This window comes from Grus americana, chromosome 7 (genome assembly GCF_028858705.1).
Source record: "Grus americana isolate bGruAme1 chromosome 7, bGruAme1.mat, whole genome shotgun sequence".
In the NCBI taxonomy this organism is placed as follows: domain Eukaryota; kingdom Metazoa; phylum Chordata; class Aves; order Gruiformes; family Gruidae; genus Grus; species Grus americana.
The window spans coordinates 20,703,195-20,722,775 of NC_072858.1; the positions used below are offsets into that span (position 1 = coordinate 20,703,195).

Consider the following 19,581-nt stretch of genomic DNA (forward strand, 5'->3'; position numbering starts at 1 on the left):
GAAAGACAGGGAAACTGAGGCATAGGGTAGTAGGGTGACTGTCTGAAATCAAAACCTCCTGATGATTTCTTTAACTGCGTAGCAAGGCTTCCTTTTTTCCAGAAGTGCCTAAGAAGAAAATGAGGGGATAGCCCTGTGACGTGACATAGGAGGGTTTCAGTGATACATTTTCTGCTCTAGACAAGAACTGGTTAATGGAATCAGGTTTTTTTACATTATCCAAACTTGATGTGTGGTTGGGTTTTTTTTTCTGTCCTTCTCAACATATTGCTGGTTGCTGTAGCAGCTGAGTAATGCAGAAGTTCTGCCTGAAAAAAATGCTTCCTCCTTATATGATACTGTACATATTGTCATGGAAATTGTCCTCATTTCCCCCGAGCACACTTTAAATAACTCGAACAGCAGTGCTAATGAGCAGAAAGATATCTGCAGTCCCCACCGTGCAACTTGACATACTTTATCCCACTCTGAATTCCCTTTGCTCATCATTGAGCATTTTAAAGATCTGGTATAATAATTTGCTTTCTCTCTTTGGTCCAGTCATTTTGCTCTTAGCACTTGGTAATAAAAGGTCAGCTTTGGCTGAAACCTTAGTGTTGCAGCCATGCCATTTTTTACTGCCAAATATCTTAAGAAAAGCAAGTGTCTCCGAAAGGGTAAGTCATGCTATTTTTGGTGTGTTTAGTGTTGTCTGTTTTGCTTTAAATCACAGTAAAGGATTTATTTTGAATTAACAAGCAGTGGAAATGCATCTATTCATATTGCTGGTCCGTTAACACAGGGGGGTTTGTTTATGCTGTGTGCATTTTTTGGTTCAAGATACGGCGTATGTTGTTATCTTGCATTTTACATTCAGTAAAGCCGACTAAGCGAGAGAATGTTTAACCCTTTAAACATAGAGGATATGTTTTGCACAGGGATGGAATCCCTAACGTAGAACAAAACAGCAACGGAATGTCTGTGTGTATTTGCTTTTACAGATAAGTTTAGGCAGCTGAGCAATGCTCTAGTATTTTTGTTTCTGTTGTCCAAAAGGAGCATTTTTAAAAAAACTACACTGAAATAATAACTTAAAATAAATAATACCAACTGAAGGAAAACCATGTTTCCTCTTAGCATCTTTCCTATGTAGGGCTACCTGAGTGCATGATTCCCCATAGATTTTCAGTTTGCTGTTGTGAGGTTTGCTTTGAGAATGGCTGTGGGTTTTTTCCCAGGAAATGTGATTATTCTACCTTCAGGTAGATAGAAAACTCTTCAAGAGAGCAGTTTGCCTCTATTGTTATAAAAATTGACAACGTAGTAAACTCCGAATAGAGAAAGACATTGTATTTTTCTTGCTCCATTGCATGTGTCTTTATTGCAACATTTGTTATCTAGCCAGCAGTCTGGATGTGGGTTTTGCATAAATGCAAACAACAGTGATTTCTTGTAGTTGGGACATGCATCAGTTCCAGGGGATCTGAGGAATCTGACTTGCTTACCAGGCTAAGCATTTATAAAGATACACATTTATTTATTGTATGCATTTCCCTAATTCCTTGTTTGAATATAAATTGTTTCTAAGGTATAGCTAGAAGGTGGAATTGTATAGGTTTTCATCACAGGTTAAAAGTTGAAGAAAAGGTTTTGAAGAAATGCAAATTTGCTTTCTTTAACCTTCCTTTGTGTTTCCTACTGGGTTCCTATTTTAAAAGGGGATTGCACAGCAAGAACTAGCAGTTGGGATATAAGAATTGAATTAAGCTGACCTGTAGCCGCTGATACCAACTTTTTGATATTTTGTTGAGCAGAATGTGTGAGCGTGTACAAAAATTTACACAATCATTCAGGAATTCTTAAGGATAGAAATCATGTCAGCAAAGTTTTTATTAGAAAGAAGGAGAAAAGATTATAATTGAATTCTTAATTTGCTATTGCTAAGTTCTTTTTTAGAATTTTGTTGTATAAGTGTACCTCTATTGCCACTTTACAAGGGGGCATAGGGCAGATTTTGCTTCCTCTTTTTGCTCATCTCTGGGTAGCATTCAGCTGACCAGTGCTGCTTTCCCTTATAGCATGTGCTACAGTAGGAATGTCTCCCTAGACAGACACTGAGGAAAGGTGCCTGCCTCACCTGTGTCTGCAGCAGGCATTGCAGGAAAGGGCTGATGGTACAGCCAGGAGAGGTAAAGCTATTCTAGCAGGTGCATCTGAAAATAAACTTGCCCATCCCTGATGCCTGCAACAAGAGCAGGGGTTGTGCATCCTGCTGAATGCCTGCCTGTTTGCTGTGAGATGTTCCATGCCCCTTTGTGGTAAGAAGCTGTGATTTATTAGATGCACAGCAGTCCCTTTAGGCTTGGAGCACTGCTTTAGACATCCAGCATGACTCAGTGTGACCCTCTACAGGTTACAGTTTCAAGCTGGGTTACAGTTTCATCCTTTGCCTAGTCAGCTGATCCTTGTTGCTTGCCTTGCTATGACTTGGCATTCCCACCTCTGGGGGGCAGATCCTGTGCTGGCATGGGAGGGAGCTAAGCCTCCAGAAGCAGCAGGCAAGGGTAGGAGCTGTGGCTGTAGGTCTAGACTCGGTGGTGCTGCATCTGTTGGGAGCCGCCACTGGTGCCACAGTGCAGTGGCTGTGATTTGCCTAGTCCTAGAGCTCAGCCTTCATAGAATCATAGAGTAGTTTTGGTTGGAAGGCTGCTATAAGGTCTCCCTGGAGCCTTCTCTTCTCCAGGCTGAACAGCCCCAACTCTCTCAGCCTGTCTTCACAGGAGAGGCGCTCCAGCCCTCTGATCATCTTTGTGGCCCTCCTCTAGATTGGTTCCGACAGCTCCATGTCTTTTTGTACTGGGGACCCCAGAGCTGGATGCAGTACTCCAGGGTAGGGTCTCACAAGAGCGGAGTAAAGGGGGAGAATCCCATCCCTTGACCTGCTGGTTATGCTTCTTTCCACGCAGCCCAGGACATGGTTAGCTTTCTGGGCTGCAAGCGCACATGACCAGGTCATGTTGAGCTTCTCATCCACCAACACCCCCAAGTTGTTCTCCTCAGGGCTGCTCTCAATCCCTTTATCCCCCAGCCTGTATTTGTGCTTGGGATTGCCTTGAACCATGTGCAGGACCTTGCACTTGGCCTTGTTGAACTTCCTGTGGTTTGTACAGGCCCACATCTCAAGCCTGTCAAGGTCCCTCTGGATGGCATCCCTTCCCTCCAGCGTGTCGACCACACCGCACAGCTTGATGTTGTCAGCAACTTGCTGAGGATGCACTTGATCACACCGTACATGTCACTGACAAAGACGTTAAACAGTGCCAATCCCAATATCGACCCCAAGGAATGCCATTTGTCACTGGTCTCCACTTGGACCAGTTGAAAGCTGTTGAATGCAACTCTTTGAGTGAGAACATCCAGACAATTCCTTATCCACTGAGTGGTCCGTATGTCAAATGCTTGTCTCTTAACTTAGAGACAAGGATGTTGTGTGGGACAATGTCAAATGCTTTGCACAAGTCAGGTAGATGACATTAGTTGCTCTTACCTTATCCACCAATGGTGTAACCCCATCGTAGAAGGCCACCAGATTTGCCAGGCACAATTCGCCCTTAGTGATGCCATGTTGGCTGTTACAAATTTCCTACTTATTTTCCATGTGCCTTAGCATAGTTTCCCAGAGGATCTGCTCCATGATCTTGTCAGGCACAGAGGTGAGACTGACCAGCCTGTAGTTCCCTGGGTCTTCCTTTTTCCCCTTTTTAAAAATGGGGATTATGTTTCCCCTTTTCCAGTCAGTGGGAACTTCACCTGATTGCTGCGACTTCTCAGATATGGTGGTTGTTTTCTCGCAGCCATGTGAGAAAGTCTTGCGTGCATAGGAAGACAGTGACGAACTGGGAGCAGTAGCTTAGTGCCCAGCCTGTGCAAGCAAGAGGGGCATATGAAGTGACCATTTTTAAACCAGAGTCAAGATGGACATAATCTGGGCCTTTAAGAGATGGCTGAGGGAAGCTCAGCCAGGGACAATTGGTTGTATTCTTAGTCAGTCACTACCAACATGAAAATTTTCAGCTAACTGAACACCTGAAATAGCTTTTCCCTAAAAGCATCTTAGTGCACAAAAGAGGGTAGAGGGTGTTGCATCTCTGAGCCTGCTTCTGCCAAAAATCTATCTGATTTGTGAAATCCATCTAGCTGTCCAGAATACCTCCTGTTCCAGGCACGCTGGTAGGGTAGGGATCCTGCTTCCTTCTGATACCCATTCTGTTCTCTGCTAACCTTTATCCTCTTGCTTTCAAGACAGTCTGGGAAGGGAAGTGCCAAAGCATTGTTTCTGAATGGGGATTGCTAAGGTAGCTGGGTGTCTCCATGAACTGTTTAACATCAGTCAATCACTAATCTTACTTCGAAGAGATGGATTCCTGCTGGTTTTTGAGCCACTTTCTGTCCAGTTGCTTGAGGCAATCCCTTGTAGCTCCCTTCCAGAAAGCACTTCATTTGCAGAGGTTTTTACTGTGATCTGAATAAGGAGATCCTTCCCAGTAAGTAAATGTGGTTGTTCAAAGGCATTAAATGATTACAGAGTGCCCTAGGCATAGCATCAAAAGTGTGGTTGCATAAAAGCTGTAGTAGCCACAGGCTCCAATAGGTCTGTCCTTGCTGTTCTCTGAACAGGGAAGGAACAAGCCAGCAAGAGCAGTGAGGTTTGTGTATGATCTCTTTCCCACAGGTTCACATGGCCTAGGGACAGATGGCTGTGGACAAGTTCATGGCCAGAAATATTGGTCACATGGGAAAGAAAAGTCCCAAATAAACACTCCTGATTCAGCCTTGAGAGGGAGCTTGCCCAGATTAATATGTGGCCAGCAGAGCTGGGAACTGGGACCCGATTCTGTATAGTGTTATGCCTGAAATCCCAGGCAATGCAGGGTTTTACCTCTAGCTTTTTGGACAATGTTTGTACCAAGCTGAAGCTTCTCCCCAGGTGAGCTTTATTCTTACCATTTTATCTTCTCACTGGTATTCCAGGCGAGGCTACACTGCATTTTGGATTAATTTATTTTTGTGGGGACTGAGAGACCTTCCAGACACCCCTGAAATGTAGTAGCCAAGCTGAAGTAATATATTCTCTCTTGCTGTACATTCTTTGCTTTGTAGACTCTTGTGCCTATGGAGGTTTCCTACAGGTCTCATTTGGTGATGGATCCTTAGCCTAATCTTACACTCTGGTAAAACCTACAGCAAGACAGAATCTGGAAAGATACAAATAAGGGCTTCTTTATTTCTCCTATTATAAGATTTAAGCACTATCAAACTCTGGTCAGTTATATCCCACCCACACACACACCCTAAATAAGGTATCAAGACAATGAAAAACGTAATCAACCTCTGCAGCCTGTTGTTAAACCCCACTGTTCTCTCATATGTCCTCCTACAGTAGAATTTCTGTTTTCTTTTGACCATTCACTGAGCACTGGCTCAACACTACTGAAAACTGGACTATAAAAAGTCATACAGTCATAAATGTCTCTCATCTGGCAAGTCACCATTGATTTTTCACCTGCCCCTTGATTTCTAGTGGGAGAAAAAGAAAGTTTTGGCTCCAGCAAAGCCTTTTCCTCTTTAATTAAAAAAAATTAATAATGAATGTTTTATTGCCAAGTGGTCCTTACTTTGCTGCAGCTGTAGATTTACGGGACTTCAAAGCTGGATGATTAAGGCGCAGTTTTAGTTTGTAGCCAGGCAAGCCAAACAATCTCAACTTCAAAGGAAGGGGGTGTTCTTTAATGTTGTGGGCTCGCTGTTTGTGTTCAGCAAAGGGGGCTGCTGGGGAAAATGCCATGTGCAGCAGACAAGTGATGTGGCTGCCACTCCTGGGAGGGAGTCTGTTAGCCAGTGCCTGAGAAGAGCAGCCCACACCCAGCAACCTCAGGATATCTCATGGCTGCCGATTAGCTCATTTTTGCGTGATGTTGACCTGTGAGACTTTCAGTGTCTGCTTTTAGTGTGCTCAGAGCTTCTGTCTGTGTGGACCCCCAGGGGTGGCCATGCTAAAGGCAGGATTTGGGCCTGAGCTCGGTTCCCTCTCCTGCTCCTTTTTGTGCCTGATTGTTTTCCTTCTCTGATGTGCTCACAGGGTGGGTGGCTTTACATGAATTAGGGAATTTGAGAGAGGCTATCTCAGCAAAAGGAAGCATTCAATCCATACGACACTGTGGTTTGAGGGGAATAAGGGCCAGGACTGGAGATGAGGATGCTCTGCATCTGACAGTCGCGTTGAAAAGTGGCCATCATGATTTTGCTCTTATGTTAATGCTTTGTCCAGTCAACCATAGATCACCAGTTCAATCTAGCAGGGCTAGCGGGGAGGGAACAGGAGCAGGATAGCTCCATCTTTGGATGGACCTAGGAATTGTGGTCATGTGTGGCTTTACTTCCAACTCTGAAGCCCAGGCAGTATGACCTGGCTCTCTGTATTTTACTAAACTCCTTATCCACATATCTGGTGGATGCTCCAGTACAGCAAGTAGAACAAAAGCCTCATGATGAGGCAGAAGAGGGAGCTGGATAACTATGTTACCTCTTGAACTGGTGAGAGTGTTATTTTCTAGAATTGTTTTCTCGACTAGAAATCGGTCCCATAGCTTAGGGATGCAGCAAGGCGCAAACGTGTTGTGGTGCAGTATCTGGGATCAAAGAAAGGCATTTCGGTAGAGGGCGAGCCCACAGGCAGTCTGGATCTTCGCTACACAATCTGCCGCTTTGAGCGGTCGGAGGCTCCAGGAAACAGTGTACTGGACTCCATGGGCATGGAGATACGAAAGGAGCTGGCAGGGCACCAGAGAGATGCATCTGTCATTCGGCAAATGACTTCCAGAGCTATGTGGCTCTGGTGCAAATCTCCCCCATCAGTATTAAAATCTGAGTGGAAATGGGGCTTTATCCAACCAGTATCTAGGCTTTTGTAGGAGCCAGGCCACTCTCTTCCACAGGGCTCTGGGATTCGGCAGCCAGAGAGGCCAGCGCTGCCAAGAAGTGCAGTGCTCAAGAGGCAGAGTTGGCCAACACGCTGCTGTGCCTCTCAATGAGCCATACGTGTGCTGCTGAGAGTGGTGACTTCAGCTCACCAGTTAAAGCTCTCCAACTAGAAGAGATGCCAGGCAACCACTGGGGCTGCTGAGCAAAGGAACAGCTTTTTGAGACACAACACACTCCTAATTTCTAATGTGGCTTTCCCATTTTGCACTGCTTTGGTGAGAAAGCAGCCTGCTTTCCATCCTGTGCTGGGGAACAATCTTCATGCTGCTCAGCGTGTTCTCTCTCATTCTTTGCTTTCTGCTTTCTAGGGCTGGCACTGCCTTTGCAGTTGCACACGACTGACCTTGCTTTGTGAGAATCAATGACTAATCCGTGGTGCCTGGATGTGATAGTTCTGTTGTTCATTCCTGGCTCTGCTAGTCGCTAGCCAATATCATACTAGAAATCATTTAGTGTCTCTATCTCAGTTCTCCACTGGAAGGAATTTCTCACTGTGGAATTTGAAGGGGGTTTTTGTTGGGGTTTTTTGGGTTTTGTTTGGTGTTTTTTTTTTTTTTTTTTAACATACAGAGAAGGCATTTCCCCACTGATGCACACTATAACCTTGGAAAGTAATTTTAACCTGTGTCTGTTCCCCTGAAACACTTAATATTTAGTTCTGTGTGACAAGCATATTCCAGCAATGTCACATTTTTTTATTATTATTTCTTTTGATTTATTTATTAATAGCTAAAGCATATGCTGAAATCACTTCCACTTGCAAATACTTGTCATAAGATTGTTTTGGAGTTACTGTGGTGTGACTATTCCTTATCTGAAAAAGGCAGTCCAAGCTGTGCTGGACACTTTTAATTGGACAGAGAAGTAACATAACTGGACTGGATGAAGGTGATCTTAGGATAAGGTGTCTTTAGGGTAAGGTGTATGGTATGAAGGGCTCTTTTTACTGTCTGATGCCTCCTGAGAATCAGCCTTCACTCGTATTTAGATTCTAACATGGACAGGACTAGAATATCTGAATGGGAGCATTTAAGTCTTACAGGTATATGACTACGCATTTGCATATATGCTTACTCCTTATGATCATTTTTATGCAATGCTTTCATGCCTAGGTACCCAGATCACCTAACTTAAACAACACAAGAGAATTATGGAATCTCCTCTCTGGAAGGCTGGAGTCTGTTTGGGAAGCACTTGCAGATTTGCTTCAGAGACTATACATTGAGTTCTGAGAGATAACTGGCAGAGATCAGAATTTCAAGGCAGTAGTTTACTGCTGTCTTGGGTTCTTGCTTTCACACTGTGGACCATTTACATAAAAATAATGGTAAAAGGTAACCTTCTGTGTCATTAATGCTAGGGCATAAAACTGAACTGCAGTCACAAGCCATGCAAGCTTATAGGTCTGGGTTGGTTTTTTTCTCCTCATTTTAGATTTATATGCCCTTTTAGGGACTTTCAAACTCACCTGATTGTTCTTAAAAAAAAAAAAAAAAAGGGAAAAGGAGGTGAAGGAGATACTTGCCATGCTCCCCTGATTCTCTCTGTTACCTGACTGGGGTTCATGACAAATCATGAAGCCATTAGTGATTTCCCCCCTAGCCTTGCAGACCATTAACCCAAATGGTTCTTCCATTTCCAAACCTTGTCCTCCCCAGCTCCCTGTGTACCACAGCTTCACTGCAGATACATAATTCACTATCTGGAAAGCTGCTGTTTTAATGTAATATTAAACAGGCAGCAGCTCAGCAGGTGTCCCCAAGGTAAGGAAGGCAGCATGCTGCTGGCAGCAGCTGCTGGCTTCAGGCTTATCAAGATTTCTTTGTTTTGAAACAGAAGCTGGAAGGCTTTTTAATATACCATGTCATTGGCTGAGCAGATCCTGGTTTCTGACTGTTATCCTGCCTTTGACTGCAAAGACAAAAATCCTCATAACAATGCGATGGCTGCATACAGTTCTGTGCTCTCAAGAAAGAAGCAGGGTGAGGAGAGGGAGGTGGCTCACCAGGCAGATACATGTACCCTATTTCCTGCTCTGACTTTTCTTAGTGGAACAACTGGGCTAAATGCATCTGTGGAGCAGTCCCACTGATGCTAGCTAGCATTGCCAGAATGGGCTTTCTGCTTCTATAAGTATAAAAATACCCAAGTATGTTGTCTATAGAGAGCATTCCAAGCAATGAGGCTGATATTCCACCAGTCTCACCCAAGTACTAGTTCTCAGTGGCCTAAATCTGTGTATTTAGATTTAATTTGTATAGTTAATGTCACTCTGGGAAAAGCAGCTAAACTGGCAGCTCTGACATTTCTGTTTGAGTAGTATATCACAATGTGCATTGAGCAAGGCTTTTTTGTTTCTTGGGATAAGGACTTCATCATTTATATTTGAACATCATAAAATATGTTGATGGCAGGGTTTTCCCAGAATATCTGGGTCCTAAACTGGCATGTGTAAACTGCAGGTGGTAAACCTGCTCCATCCCTTTACCTGGTACTTGATTCTAAGTTTAGGGAGAGTGGAGGTTTTTCATAAGGTAATGTTTCTTGCTGTAGAGATAACTGGATTGTAGTTACAGAGTCTGGCTAGCCAGTGTGAACATCCGTGCTGCAAATACACTCTCACACCAGGAGAAAGTTGCACTATCACAGTTGGTTGCTGTATGTACCTGTGTGAGACTTCAGGACTTTTGGGGCACACTCCTCTGAATTGTAATGTCTCCTGAGCATTTAACTCCTTTCTGTGCTCCTTTGTGGAAATTCTTTTAGTTTGCCTTGTTAGTAAAGAGACTCTATCTTGCTAAGACTGTGATCTAGCTTTGGTCAGCAGCCTTTGCTTGAAGCATGACAGAGACCTGTAAACTATCAAAGAGCATAAGATGGTTTGAAGGTGCTTCTGGCAGCATAGCATAGCCCTTAGTTGGTCACAATGTGCTTTGCTAAGAGACTGTGCATGCTGGCATAGTGGAGAAGAGGCTGCTGATCCAGGTTTTCAAATACACGTTTCCTTTCTGCCAGCTAACCATTCTGGAGGAAGGCTAGGAGGACAGAGTACTTACACTACAGTGCCATGCAGATCTAGGAAGACCAACAGAAGTTCAAGGATTTCTGCAGGGAGGAGGTCACTTTACTGGAGTTTGCCTCAGTCCACGAGTACTGAGATGTACAGACAGGAAAGGGCGTACCAGCTCAGAAGCAGGTTGCTGCTGTCTGGAGGAGCTGGACAGCAGCAGGTCAGTGGCTGATTGCATTGGTGCTGGTGAACTTTCTGCACTGTGGAAGCTTGCAAGGCAATGCCTGAGGCAGTTCTGTTGTGTGTGATCAAAATTGTGAACAGGCCCAAACTATAAATGTGCATCTACAAGCAGTCAGCCTGAACTGTGCTGTGGCCTCTCATGATCTGCACCTCAGTTTTATTGTCTGCCTCTACGATGTAAAGGTGACTTATCTTAGTTTGTCAGAAGAAACACTGCCTATGTGCAGGTCTTTGGCCTGTTGTGGAGGGAGACACACAAGCATCAAGATGGGATGCAATGGAAGGGTACATCTGTAGTATTTCGGTATGCTTAGTGGCAGTGAATGCTGCAGACAGGACTTCCACTGGGAAATCCATTAAGTCTCAGATGAAAGCATTCTGTGCAACATACCCTTGAATTTCAGTGGGAACAAGTCCACCAGCTGAAGATGTCTCTTAGGATGAGTTGTTGTTTACCTAACAGGATTTTTCATTTCTTGTTTAAATTTTATCTAAAATACCATGTTTTTGAAAAGTGAGGTTACATCTGCTATTGATTAACTGCTTCACTTTTATGGACTTTTTGATAATATTATTACCTGGGAGGAATATGACCATTGTCAGTGGGTGGAGAGAATGAGAACTGATTTTTCTAAGCATTGTTCTCCTAGTGGTTCACTGATAGTTGTCCTAAAGCAGAAAGAATTGAGGCCCTCGCTTTTTGCGTCAGCACAACCTTGAGTCTGGTAGTCATCTGCAGTTGTGTTGTGAGCAGCTGCAGTGCTGAGCCTAAGTGACAAGTATGAACTTTCCTTTTTGTCAAAGAGCACTGTTGCTCTTGTGAAGAGTGCTGTGTTACATAGTCGTGTTTAGAAGAGTCATTACCCAGTGCATAGCCAGATACAGGAGGAAACTGCTATAAAACTGCTATTCTGTGCAAACTATAACAAGACTATGGGCTTGGATCAGAATATCTCTGAGCTCTTAAGTTTATATTTAGATCAGTAGTACTTCCACCCACATTGTCTGATCATTAATATTGGCAAGGTTTTTTTGCAAATTTGCCAACATTTTGCCAAAGGCCTACAGTATATATTCTTTTGCATTTCAATCTCTTTTCTGCATTAATGTGACAAATAGCTTCGTTTTTGTAAAAACAAAGTCTGCAACTGTTGAGTCCTTAATGATAGTTCATTTATTTGCTGCTGCCAAAAACTGTGCTTGTAAAGCTTCAGTCACTTTGCTGAAGAAAATAATAATGTTTGTAATTGGTTGGCTTGAATTTCTGCAGAACTCTGTATTCAGTCTACAGAGAATCGGTGTCTTTACAGGCTCGGCTAAAAGCTCTGATGTCTACAGCTGAAGCTGTAGCAGCTGATGGTTTCACTTCCATTCTCCTTAGTTCAAAGTCTGAGCACTGGCTAAGATGGAAGACATGCAGGCCTTCAAAAATACAGTGAGGATGTCTTTGGTTCCATGGTGGACTAGGTGCAGGGGAAAGAAAAAAATAGGCTTGTAAGAGGTGAGGAGAAGATAGTTGCAGAGAGACTTATCTAGAAGGCATGAAAACCATTTCATTCCTGCCGGTAAGCAGACCTGGAAAATGTGAGCACAACAGTTCCAGAAGAATGCAGAAGTTAGATATTATCTCTGCAGTATGAAATTATTAAAGAAAAATAGATCAGACTTTGCCATTCTGATATTGTGGTAAGTAATTTCTTGTCAGGGTTTAAAATTTCCCTCAACTCATGTCTTCAATGTTAAAGATTGGAAGAAATTTATGAGAATTAGAAAATTGCTTGTGGTTGCATGGTAATGCATAAAAATTATCCAGTCATTTTCATTCAGATATTTCAAAGCAGAAAGTATCATCATCTTTGGTCAGGAAGGAATTTCCTCCCTTATAATAGCGTGTAAACATAACCACAGTTGGAATATATAATTTGATACATTCCTCAGAAACATTGAGCACTTGCTGCTTTGGAGAACCACATGGAACTGTGTGGCCTGCTTTGCATAGATATGCCACTATTTTCTGAGTCTTTCGTACATACATTTGTAACTTTTTTTGTACCTTCAAATTCATAGTTGCCTTTATTTAGATTTCTCCTGCAGTGTGCCTTGTAGGGGCAGGCACGTAGCTTCTGCCAGCAGGCTGGTGTGAATCGCCTTCCTCTGAGGGATTCTGCTGACCTGAGAAAAATTAATTTCCTTTCCATCCAAACCAGAGGACAGTGAAATGAGCAGGACCTCTGCGTAGCCCAAGCAGTTCCATGCTTCATCACTATTAAGGACTAGGTGTATTGTAACTTTCTAGGTTTGAAATACATTGAGGAAAGACTGCAAGGGTTAGCTATCTGGAGTGGAAGAAAGGAGGGTAAGGGAAAGAAGGCCGCTGTTGGTACAATGCTGTCTATGGAACATGCTGGAGAAAAGGCTGTGAAACCTTTTCTTCCCCCCCTCCCCCCCTTGTCATCCCTGCTTGCCATCACCACCACAGGCTTGATTTTTGTTGCAGGATTAGGGTCCTCTTTTGTGAGGGGAAGGAATGGCTTTTTTTTTCCAACACATCTGTAGAGAGGGACAGATGTTGTCCTTTTGCCATTCTCAGACAGACATGTCATGAGGTGAACAGCTTCCTAAGAGCTGGTGACATGTCAGATTTTGAAGGAAAGGTTTTTGAGCTCTGGATCTTAAGTTTGTGGCAAACGGAAGCTGAACCACAACTATTCCTGGGCTCCCAACACCTACAAATTCTTTTCCAGTAGGAACTTTCTTTTTCCAGTGAGAAGCTGGTGCCAAGGTGGCAGATACCTGTTTCCTGGGAGGCAAAACAGTGCAAGTGTCATCAGAGGTAATGCTATACCCCAAATTTGTCTGCTTTGTCAGCAGATAATGCCATAAGAGGCAGTGCCTGTGCCGTTGCACACTGAGAGCTCCATCTAAGAAGCTGCTGCTATGTCTGTTATGATCTAGGTTTTGAAGTGAAGTTTCAGTCTTCACAGTAACCCCCCCCATCAGGAGACATTATTTGAATCAAGAGCCACAAGGGTTTAATTGAGCAAACCATCACTTGTTTGACAGTCTAACCCCTGAGGCATCGTTGGACATAATTAGAATATCAGTACTCTAGAATTCACACTCGGGATGAAACACACAAGTAACAGCAGAGGCAAAGTGGTGTCATGCAGCTCCTAGAAATTACTGGTGTAATAGTTGCTCCTCATGTTAATTATTTGTTGTGTTTTAATCTGGCCAGCCGCTAAAACAACCACACAGCCTTTTGCTCACTCCTCCCCCTCTCCAGTGGGAAGGGAGAGGAAATCAAAAACGGGAAAAAAAGTAGTAAAACTTGTGGGCTGAGATGGACAGAAGAGGAAGATAATAATGATAAGAATATACAAAACAAGTGATGCACAGCACGATTTCTTACCACCTAAAGCCGATGCTCAACTAGTTCCTGAGCTGCAATCCTACCTCCCGGTCAATGCCCCAGTTATATACAGAGCATGATGTTATATGGTATGAAATGTCTCTTTGGCCAGTCTGGGTCAGCTGTCCCAGCTGTGTCCCCTCCCAACTCCCTGTGCACCCCAGCCTACCCACTGGTGTGGGGGGGTGAGAAGCAGAAAAGGCCTTGGCTCTGTGTAAGCACTGCTCAACAATAACAAAAACATCTCTGTATTAACAACACTGTTTTCAGTACAAATCCAAACCAGAGCCCTATGCTAGCTACTATGAAGATAATTAACTCTATCCTAGCCAAAACCAGCACATTATTGTTGATCGACTCCTCTTCGGAATAGTTCTGACTGGCATCCTAAACTAGCTGTGACCATGTTGGAGAGATTTCATCTCTTGCTGCTAGGTAGTAGAAGCTGATACAAAATGCAAAGAAATAATAATACCGCTTGGTTATAGGAATACTATATGGAGTTGAGGGCACATTTCACAGGTTTCTGAAACCTCTCTAGTTAGGGAGGCAGTTAATAACTGTTCCTTTTATGGAGCAAAGTAGTTGTGGGCAGAAGCTGGAGGGAATGGTGCCTGAGCTGTGTTGGTACACATAGTTAAACTGTACTTTGTGGCCACACTGAGCAGCACATCCCAGACTGCATAGTAGTCTCCTCTCCGAAATTTCAAATCATTAAAAACAAGGAGGCATTAGAGCATTGGATTACTATTACAATAAATATGTTTTTAACGCCAGAAGTGTAATTTAAAAGTGACTGAACCTTTTTTACTGAAAACTCTCACAGTTCAGCCTAAGGCAGATAAAGGACAGTAAAAAAAATCAGCTTAAGTAGACTTAAACATTACAAAACACTGAACACATGTAACCAGGTTTTATAAGCAGGGGTTCAAGGTGGAGTTTGTGTGTAATGCCTCTTTTCCTTTAAGAGTACTTGAAATTGTTTTTTTTTCCCTTCCTCTTATCTTGCATCTTTTTTTCCTGTCTGCTCTGGTTCCTGGAGTGTGATGTCACTTATCAGCATATGGCCTACCTGGAATATGGGTTGGTTTATTTTCAAAGTTTTGGTTTATTTGAAGTGATTGGTAGCATTAACCAGTTCTTCAGTTTTAATTAATAGATAAGTCTAGAGTAATACAGGTCACACACGTTATCAGGAAAGGCATCTCCAAGCAGGAGAGTCAAGCTAACCTGATACAATTTTTATGTATAAAAGGCCAAAGATTAAACCAAATCTTCACTTCTTGCATATAATTTTAGTAATCATACACTTGATCCTAACAACTGAAATAGAGCACTAACCTTAGGTTTTTAAGGGTTTTCTGTAGTTTGTGTATCAGTACAGAGAAGCTGTAGTGCCTCTGTTCATGTTAAGTCTTGTCAGAATTTTTGCATAAGAAACCACAGTTCTGAGGTCTAATCTCTTTGTTGGTGCGTTTTTTAAAGCAGTTTAATGGTGTCTGAAACCACAGAAGGCATGGGAGGGGAGAACAGATCACAGGGCCTTTGGATTAATTTATAGACGGCAGTGGCTTTAGAGTGTTTGCCTGCCTTTGCTTTATTCTCTGGGGTGAAGTCTAAGATCTGGTATCTAAAAATCACTTGGGTAGTGATGAAATCCTCTGTAAGGACTTTTAGTTGAAAATTTGGTCATCATCTACTTGTAACTATCATTAAAACTGGTGGACTGAAGAGCATTTAAGGAAATTAGGCATTTATGTTTGACTGAAAAGTCAATGAGATTTTGTTGCATGCTTGTAAATCCTGCCCTAAGAAAATTTGAACCACGTCAGTTTATGAGCTGAACTTACCCAGTGCAATAAAAGGTATTTAAGGTTTCGCTTTCCTCATTGACACAACCAAATGAAAGTTCAACATTAGAATCCCCTCAAACTCCTTCCAGACTGTGGAAATAAAACACCCTTCACCCACAAAGGTACATGTTTCCTTAGGAAAAACTTGCTATTATGTTGTCCATTGGAACTGAGACACAATAAATTTGTTTTGATTCAAAGCTTGTTTCTTTTGTTTGCATTCCATATCATACTAAATCCCCAAACCTAATTTTTTTTTCTTATTTTTGTAAGCTTTTTAAAGTGTGGTATTGAGTTTATTCTCTCAGCTTCCAAATCAACTTCCAACTTGGATATCCCATATATAGATAGATGGGTGGGTGGGGATAGATAGATACAAATACAAAAATCATGGCAAGCACACATCCCTGTTTACTGCTCAATTTTTCACAGATCATACCCTTGTAGATCCTGTCCGTTTTTCTTATTTTTATCTGCCACTCCTTGACTACTTTAGATTTTTCTTGCTGTTTTTCCTGTTCTCAAGTATCCTAAATAGAGCATTTCAAGGTCACTTTTGTATTCACAGCAAGTTTTCCCTTCTGTGAAAGGGTCATCCAGAAAAAACAGCAGAAAAGCAGTAGAGTAATTACTCATTGTAGCAACGTTTAAACTGCATGCCGATGGCAGGTTAACCCAAGATTCAGGTATGATAGACAGGGTCTGGCTCTAGCATTCAGGCTCTTGGAAAACCTTGGCTGAGGAGGGGGAGAGTGCTCAGGATAGAGGTTCAACATTAGTCAGAATCAAAGGCAATGATTGAAGAAATAGAATTAGGTTTCAAATGACTATTCCAAGCACTCTTAATGACCTTTTGCTTACTAACATTTCTTTTGTCTCTTTTCATAATCCAAAGATCAAGACTGGGGTTTGGGGTTTTTTTTCTCCTGCTGTGCAAAGAAACATTCCCCCTAATAGAGCTGCCCTTAATCTTGACAGAATTCATCTACCTCATTTTTCACCTTCTTTCATTATTGGGGAGATCTTAGAGCCCTGAATTGGATACTCACCTTAAAGACAATCATAAAGAGCAGGTCAGGGAAGATGAATCATTGCAATTGTTCTTTTTAGCTGTGGGTGCTAGTTTTTGTCCATTTGTCAAGGACTTTGTTGCTGCATGTCTGCAATCAAAGGCTTCTTGTCACTACTTGCTTTAGTACTGAGAGCGAACATGTCAGCTGGGCTTTGCGTTACCCACCAGCCACCCCTTTCATAATTCAGCCTTGAGCTGCCATTTGCCTCCCCACACGCTGCAGCAGCATGCACATGGCCAACTAAATTTCACTCTTACTGAAAATACCACTCTACACTCCACACCAAAGCAATACAAACATGTAAATACACACAAGCGTTTGTAATTGTGTCAATTTTCAGTAGAGTTGATATAATGACAATACACAAGCACATCAGTAAGCAGAATGATGCAAGATATGGGTGAAAGGCAAACCAGATGGGGGGTGGAAGGGAAATGATCTGAACAAAAAAAGAAGCTGCCAACTTCAGCAGAACCTGACAGAATCTTTACTTGCAAATAGAAAAGTTCCTCCTTTTACATGCAATGGGCCAGGAACATCTCCTACTAGGAAGTCCAGTCCTGTTCCCCCTGCACTTCTGTTTCCATACAGACAAAGGGGATCTAAGGCTTGGCTTCACAAATGTTGATCTTAAGAAGGTTAAGCTTGTATGAATGAAGTTCAAGGCAAACAAAAAATTCCAACATTTCCTCATTGGAAACAGATGTATAAAGGGAGAGATGCAACTGAACGTCTGTTACAGGTTCTTTGAGCAGGAATACAGGGCAGGAGAGGTAAATATAGCATAATGGCAGTATTATGCTTTGTATTTTCTCATGAAGCCATACCACACTAAGGATAGTCAAAAAAAGGAAGAATTTTCAGTAAATAGGGCTTTGAAGCATGGATTGTGATTCCTGCTGCTGTTACAGCACTCCATCTGACCTTCAGCAAGTCACTTAGCCCCAGTCTTTCAGTATTTAATCTTTGCTCTTGTGGGGCATGGGGAGAGCTGAAAGGAGGACTGTTATTAAGGATTAGGAGGTGGGACATTACTCTGAGGTGAAGACTCTACAGCTGACATCAGCAGTAGATGGCTTCAAGGCTGTATGAAATGCAGTTGCACAAACCACATATGCATATGAGAGCAATTCTGCCAGCTTTAACTAGTCTGGGCCTGGAAGAGAGAGCATTCGTGCCATGCAGCTAGGGGCCTGGAGCTACGCTGTTCCCTCAAGGCAAAGATACTTACCAGTGTACGTAAAGCAACTTGACAAAGGTACCTTGAAACAGGGTTGGCAAAGTATTGAAGTCAGCCGGGACCTGCAGCCCTTTTGATGATGAGCAGTAACAAAACAAGTCACTTAATCTTTCTACTCTATTACCTTTGCTGTATATACTTGTATTGTTGTCATCACCTTTCCTGGTCTTGAAGTTGTTCAGTTTTTGTACACATGGGAGGGAGGCAAGTAGCACTGCCAACTTGCTTGATGGATAGGGATGCAATTCAGTGTGTCTTGTCCAACATGTATTGGAAATCCATAGCCGAGCAAGTGGTTGAATGCAGGATCCTCTGGTCATAGGTTAATGCTGAAGCAGATGGACTATTCATCCCTAAAGCCCCTGCTTCTATTGCATCTATTGAGGTGCTCACATTCTGTTTGTGTTTGCAGACAGTTTTATTTTTCCTCTGGCCTGGAGATGAAAGTAGTTTTGAGCAGTGGGACTGGAATGTCTGCCTGTGGCAATTCTGAGCTACACAGAGTTGGTCTCTGAGGGCCAGTCTTGTTTGTATGGGAGCTTGATTAAAAAGGAGTGAGAAGTTCTGTTCAAAGGAATGTGAAGCCCTTGTCTGTGTTTAAAGTCGTTAGCAGAGTGTTCCTCCCTATTGTGGTGCTGGGTGGCCAGAGCCCTGTTTGATGCACACAGTAGAAGTAGTGCTTTTGTGCTTCAGGTTTAGAGTCTAACAGCAACCGTAGTAACTGCTGGAGCTCCGTTAGTGGCAGAGAAGAGGTTTGAATGCAGTATCCGAATGCAAACTTCATATTACTGTGAGAGGCAAAACTAAAATTCCATATCCAAGTGTTTCTAGGCAGGAAGGTTTAAAATTGTTTTCCTAAAACAATTCCTAAAGTCTAGGGTGTTTGAATTGATTCAGCATTTGTGTTGCCAGCTCAAAACCCATAACAAGATCCTGTTTTGGGTCTGAGCCCAGAAAAGAAAGCATCTGTGAATTTCGGATAAAATTCTGGACTTCTGAAGAAGGTGCATGTGGCATTGTTTCTTTGGGCTTTTTTCAAGAAGATCCAAGTATTTGAATTTAGCTGTTTCTCATTCTTGTGACTACTAAGACTCAAAACCTGTTGAATGTTACAACAATGTAGAGAGACATGTCTGAACTCTGTCCTTTTGGGAACTCTAGTTCTGTTTCTTGCCTCAAGGATATAGTGAAAGGAGCCAGCCATGTGTGGAAAGCAACTTGATTAAAATGTTATTTAATAAACAAATAGTTTATAGGTGGGCCTGCATGCTCTGCCACGGCATCTTTATGGCATGCTAACATACGAGGCTTTCACTAAGAAGTGATTCTGAAGTGCATTCTTGTTTCTAAGCTAGCCTCCATGCATGGAGTTGTCTTCATTTACCTGCACTTATGTGACAAGTCACTACTGACTCTCCCACAGGCAGCTTGTAGGGTCATGACCTTGCTCCTATTTAAAGTTTCAGTGGGGAAAGCCAACCACAGAGGAGCTATATGTAGTTTTTGGCAGACTCTGAGGTCTAGTGTGTACAGGAATCTTTTTTCCCATCCTGTTTTTACTTTTTACAGACTCACATAGAAGTATAAATTTGTGTTTCCCTAAATGCTCTTGTGAAAAAGACCCACAAAGGTTTTAGAAGGCAGCTGTCTGGTCCAAAGTAACATCTGAGGGGAAGGGGAGTTGTAGTCAGGTCCCTGTGGTACAGTGATTCAGTGGGAAGATGCTGAGA

General features: G+C 42.7%; 1 protein-coding gene across 6 annotated transcripts in view; it reads left to right on the forward strand.

The window, feature by feature from the left end:
• ARHGAP22 (Rho GTPase activating protein 22) overlaps positions 1-19,581 on the forward strand; it is a 159,933-nt gene that overhangs the window by 98,546 nt on the left and 41,806 nt on the right. The window contains exon 1 of one of the 6 annotated variants that reach the window (XM_054832045.1): positions 388-656. The exons of the other annotated variants lie outside the window; for them this stretch is intronic. Within the exon in view, the coding sequence (XP_054688020.1) occupies positions 605-656 (52 nt within the window). The 5' untranslated portion in view covers positions 388-604. Of the gene's footprint in view, positions 1-387; positions 657-19,581 lie in introns of those variants that run through there. 6 annotated transcript variants of the gene reach the window in all.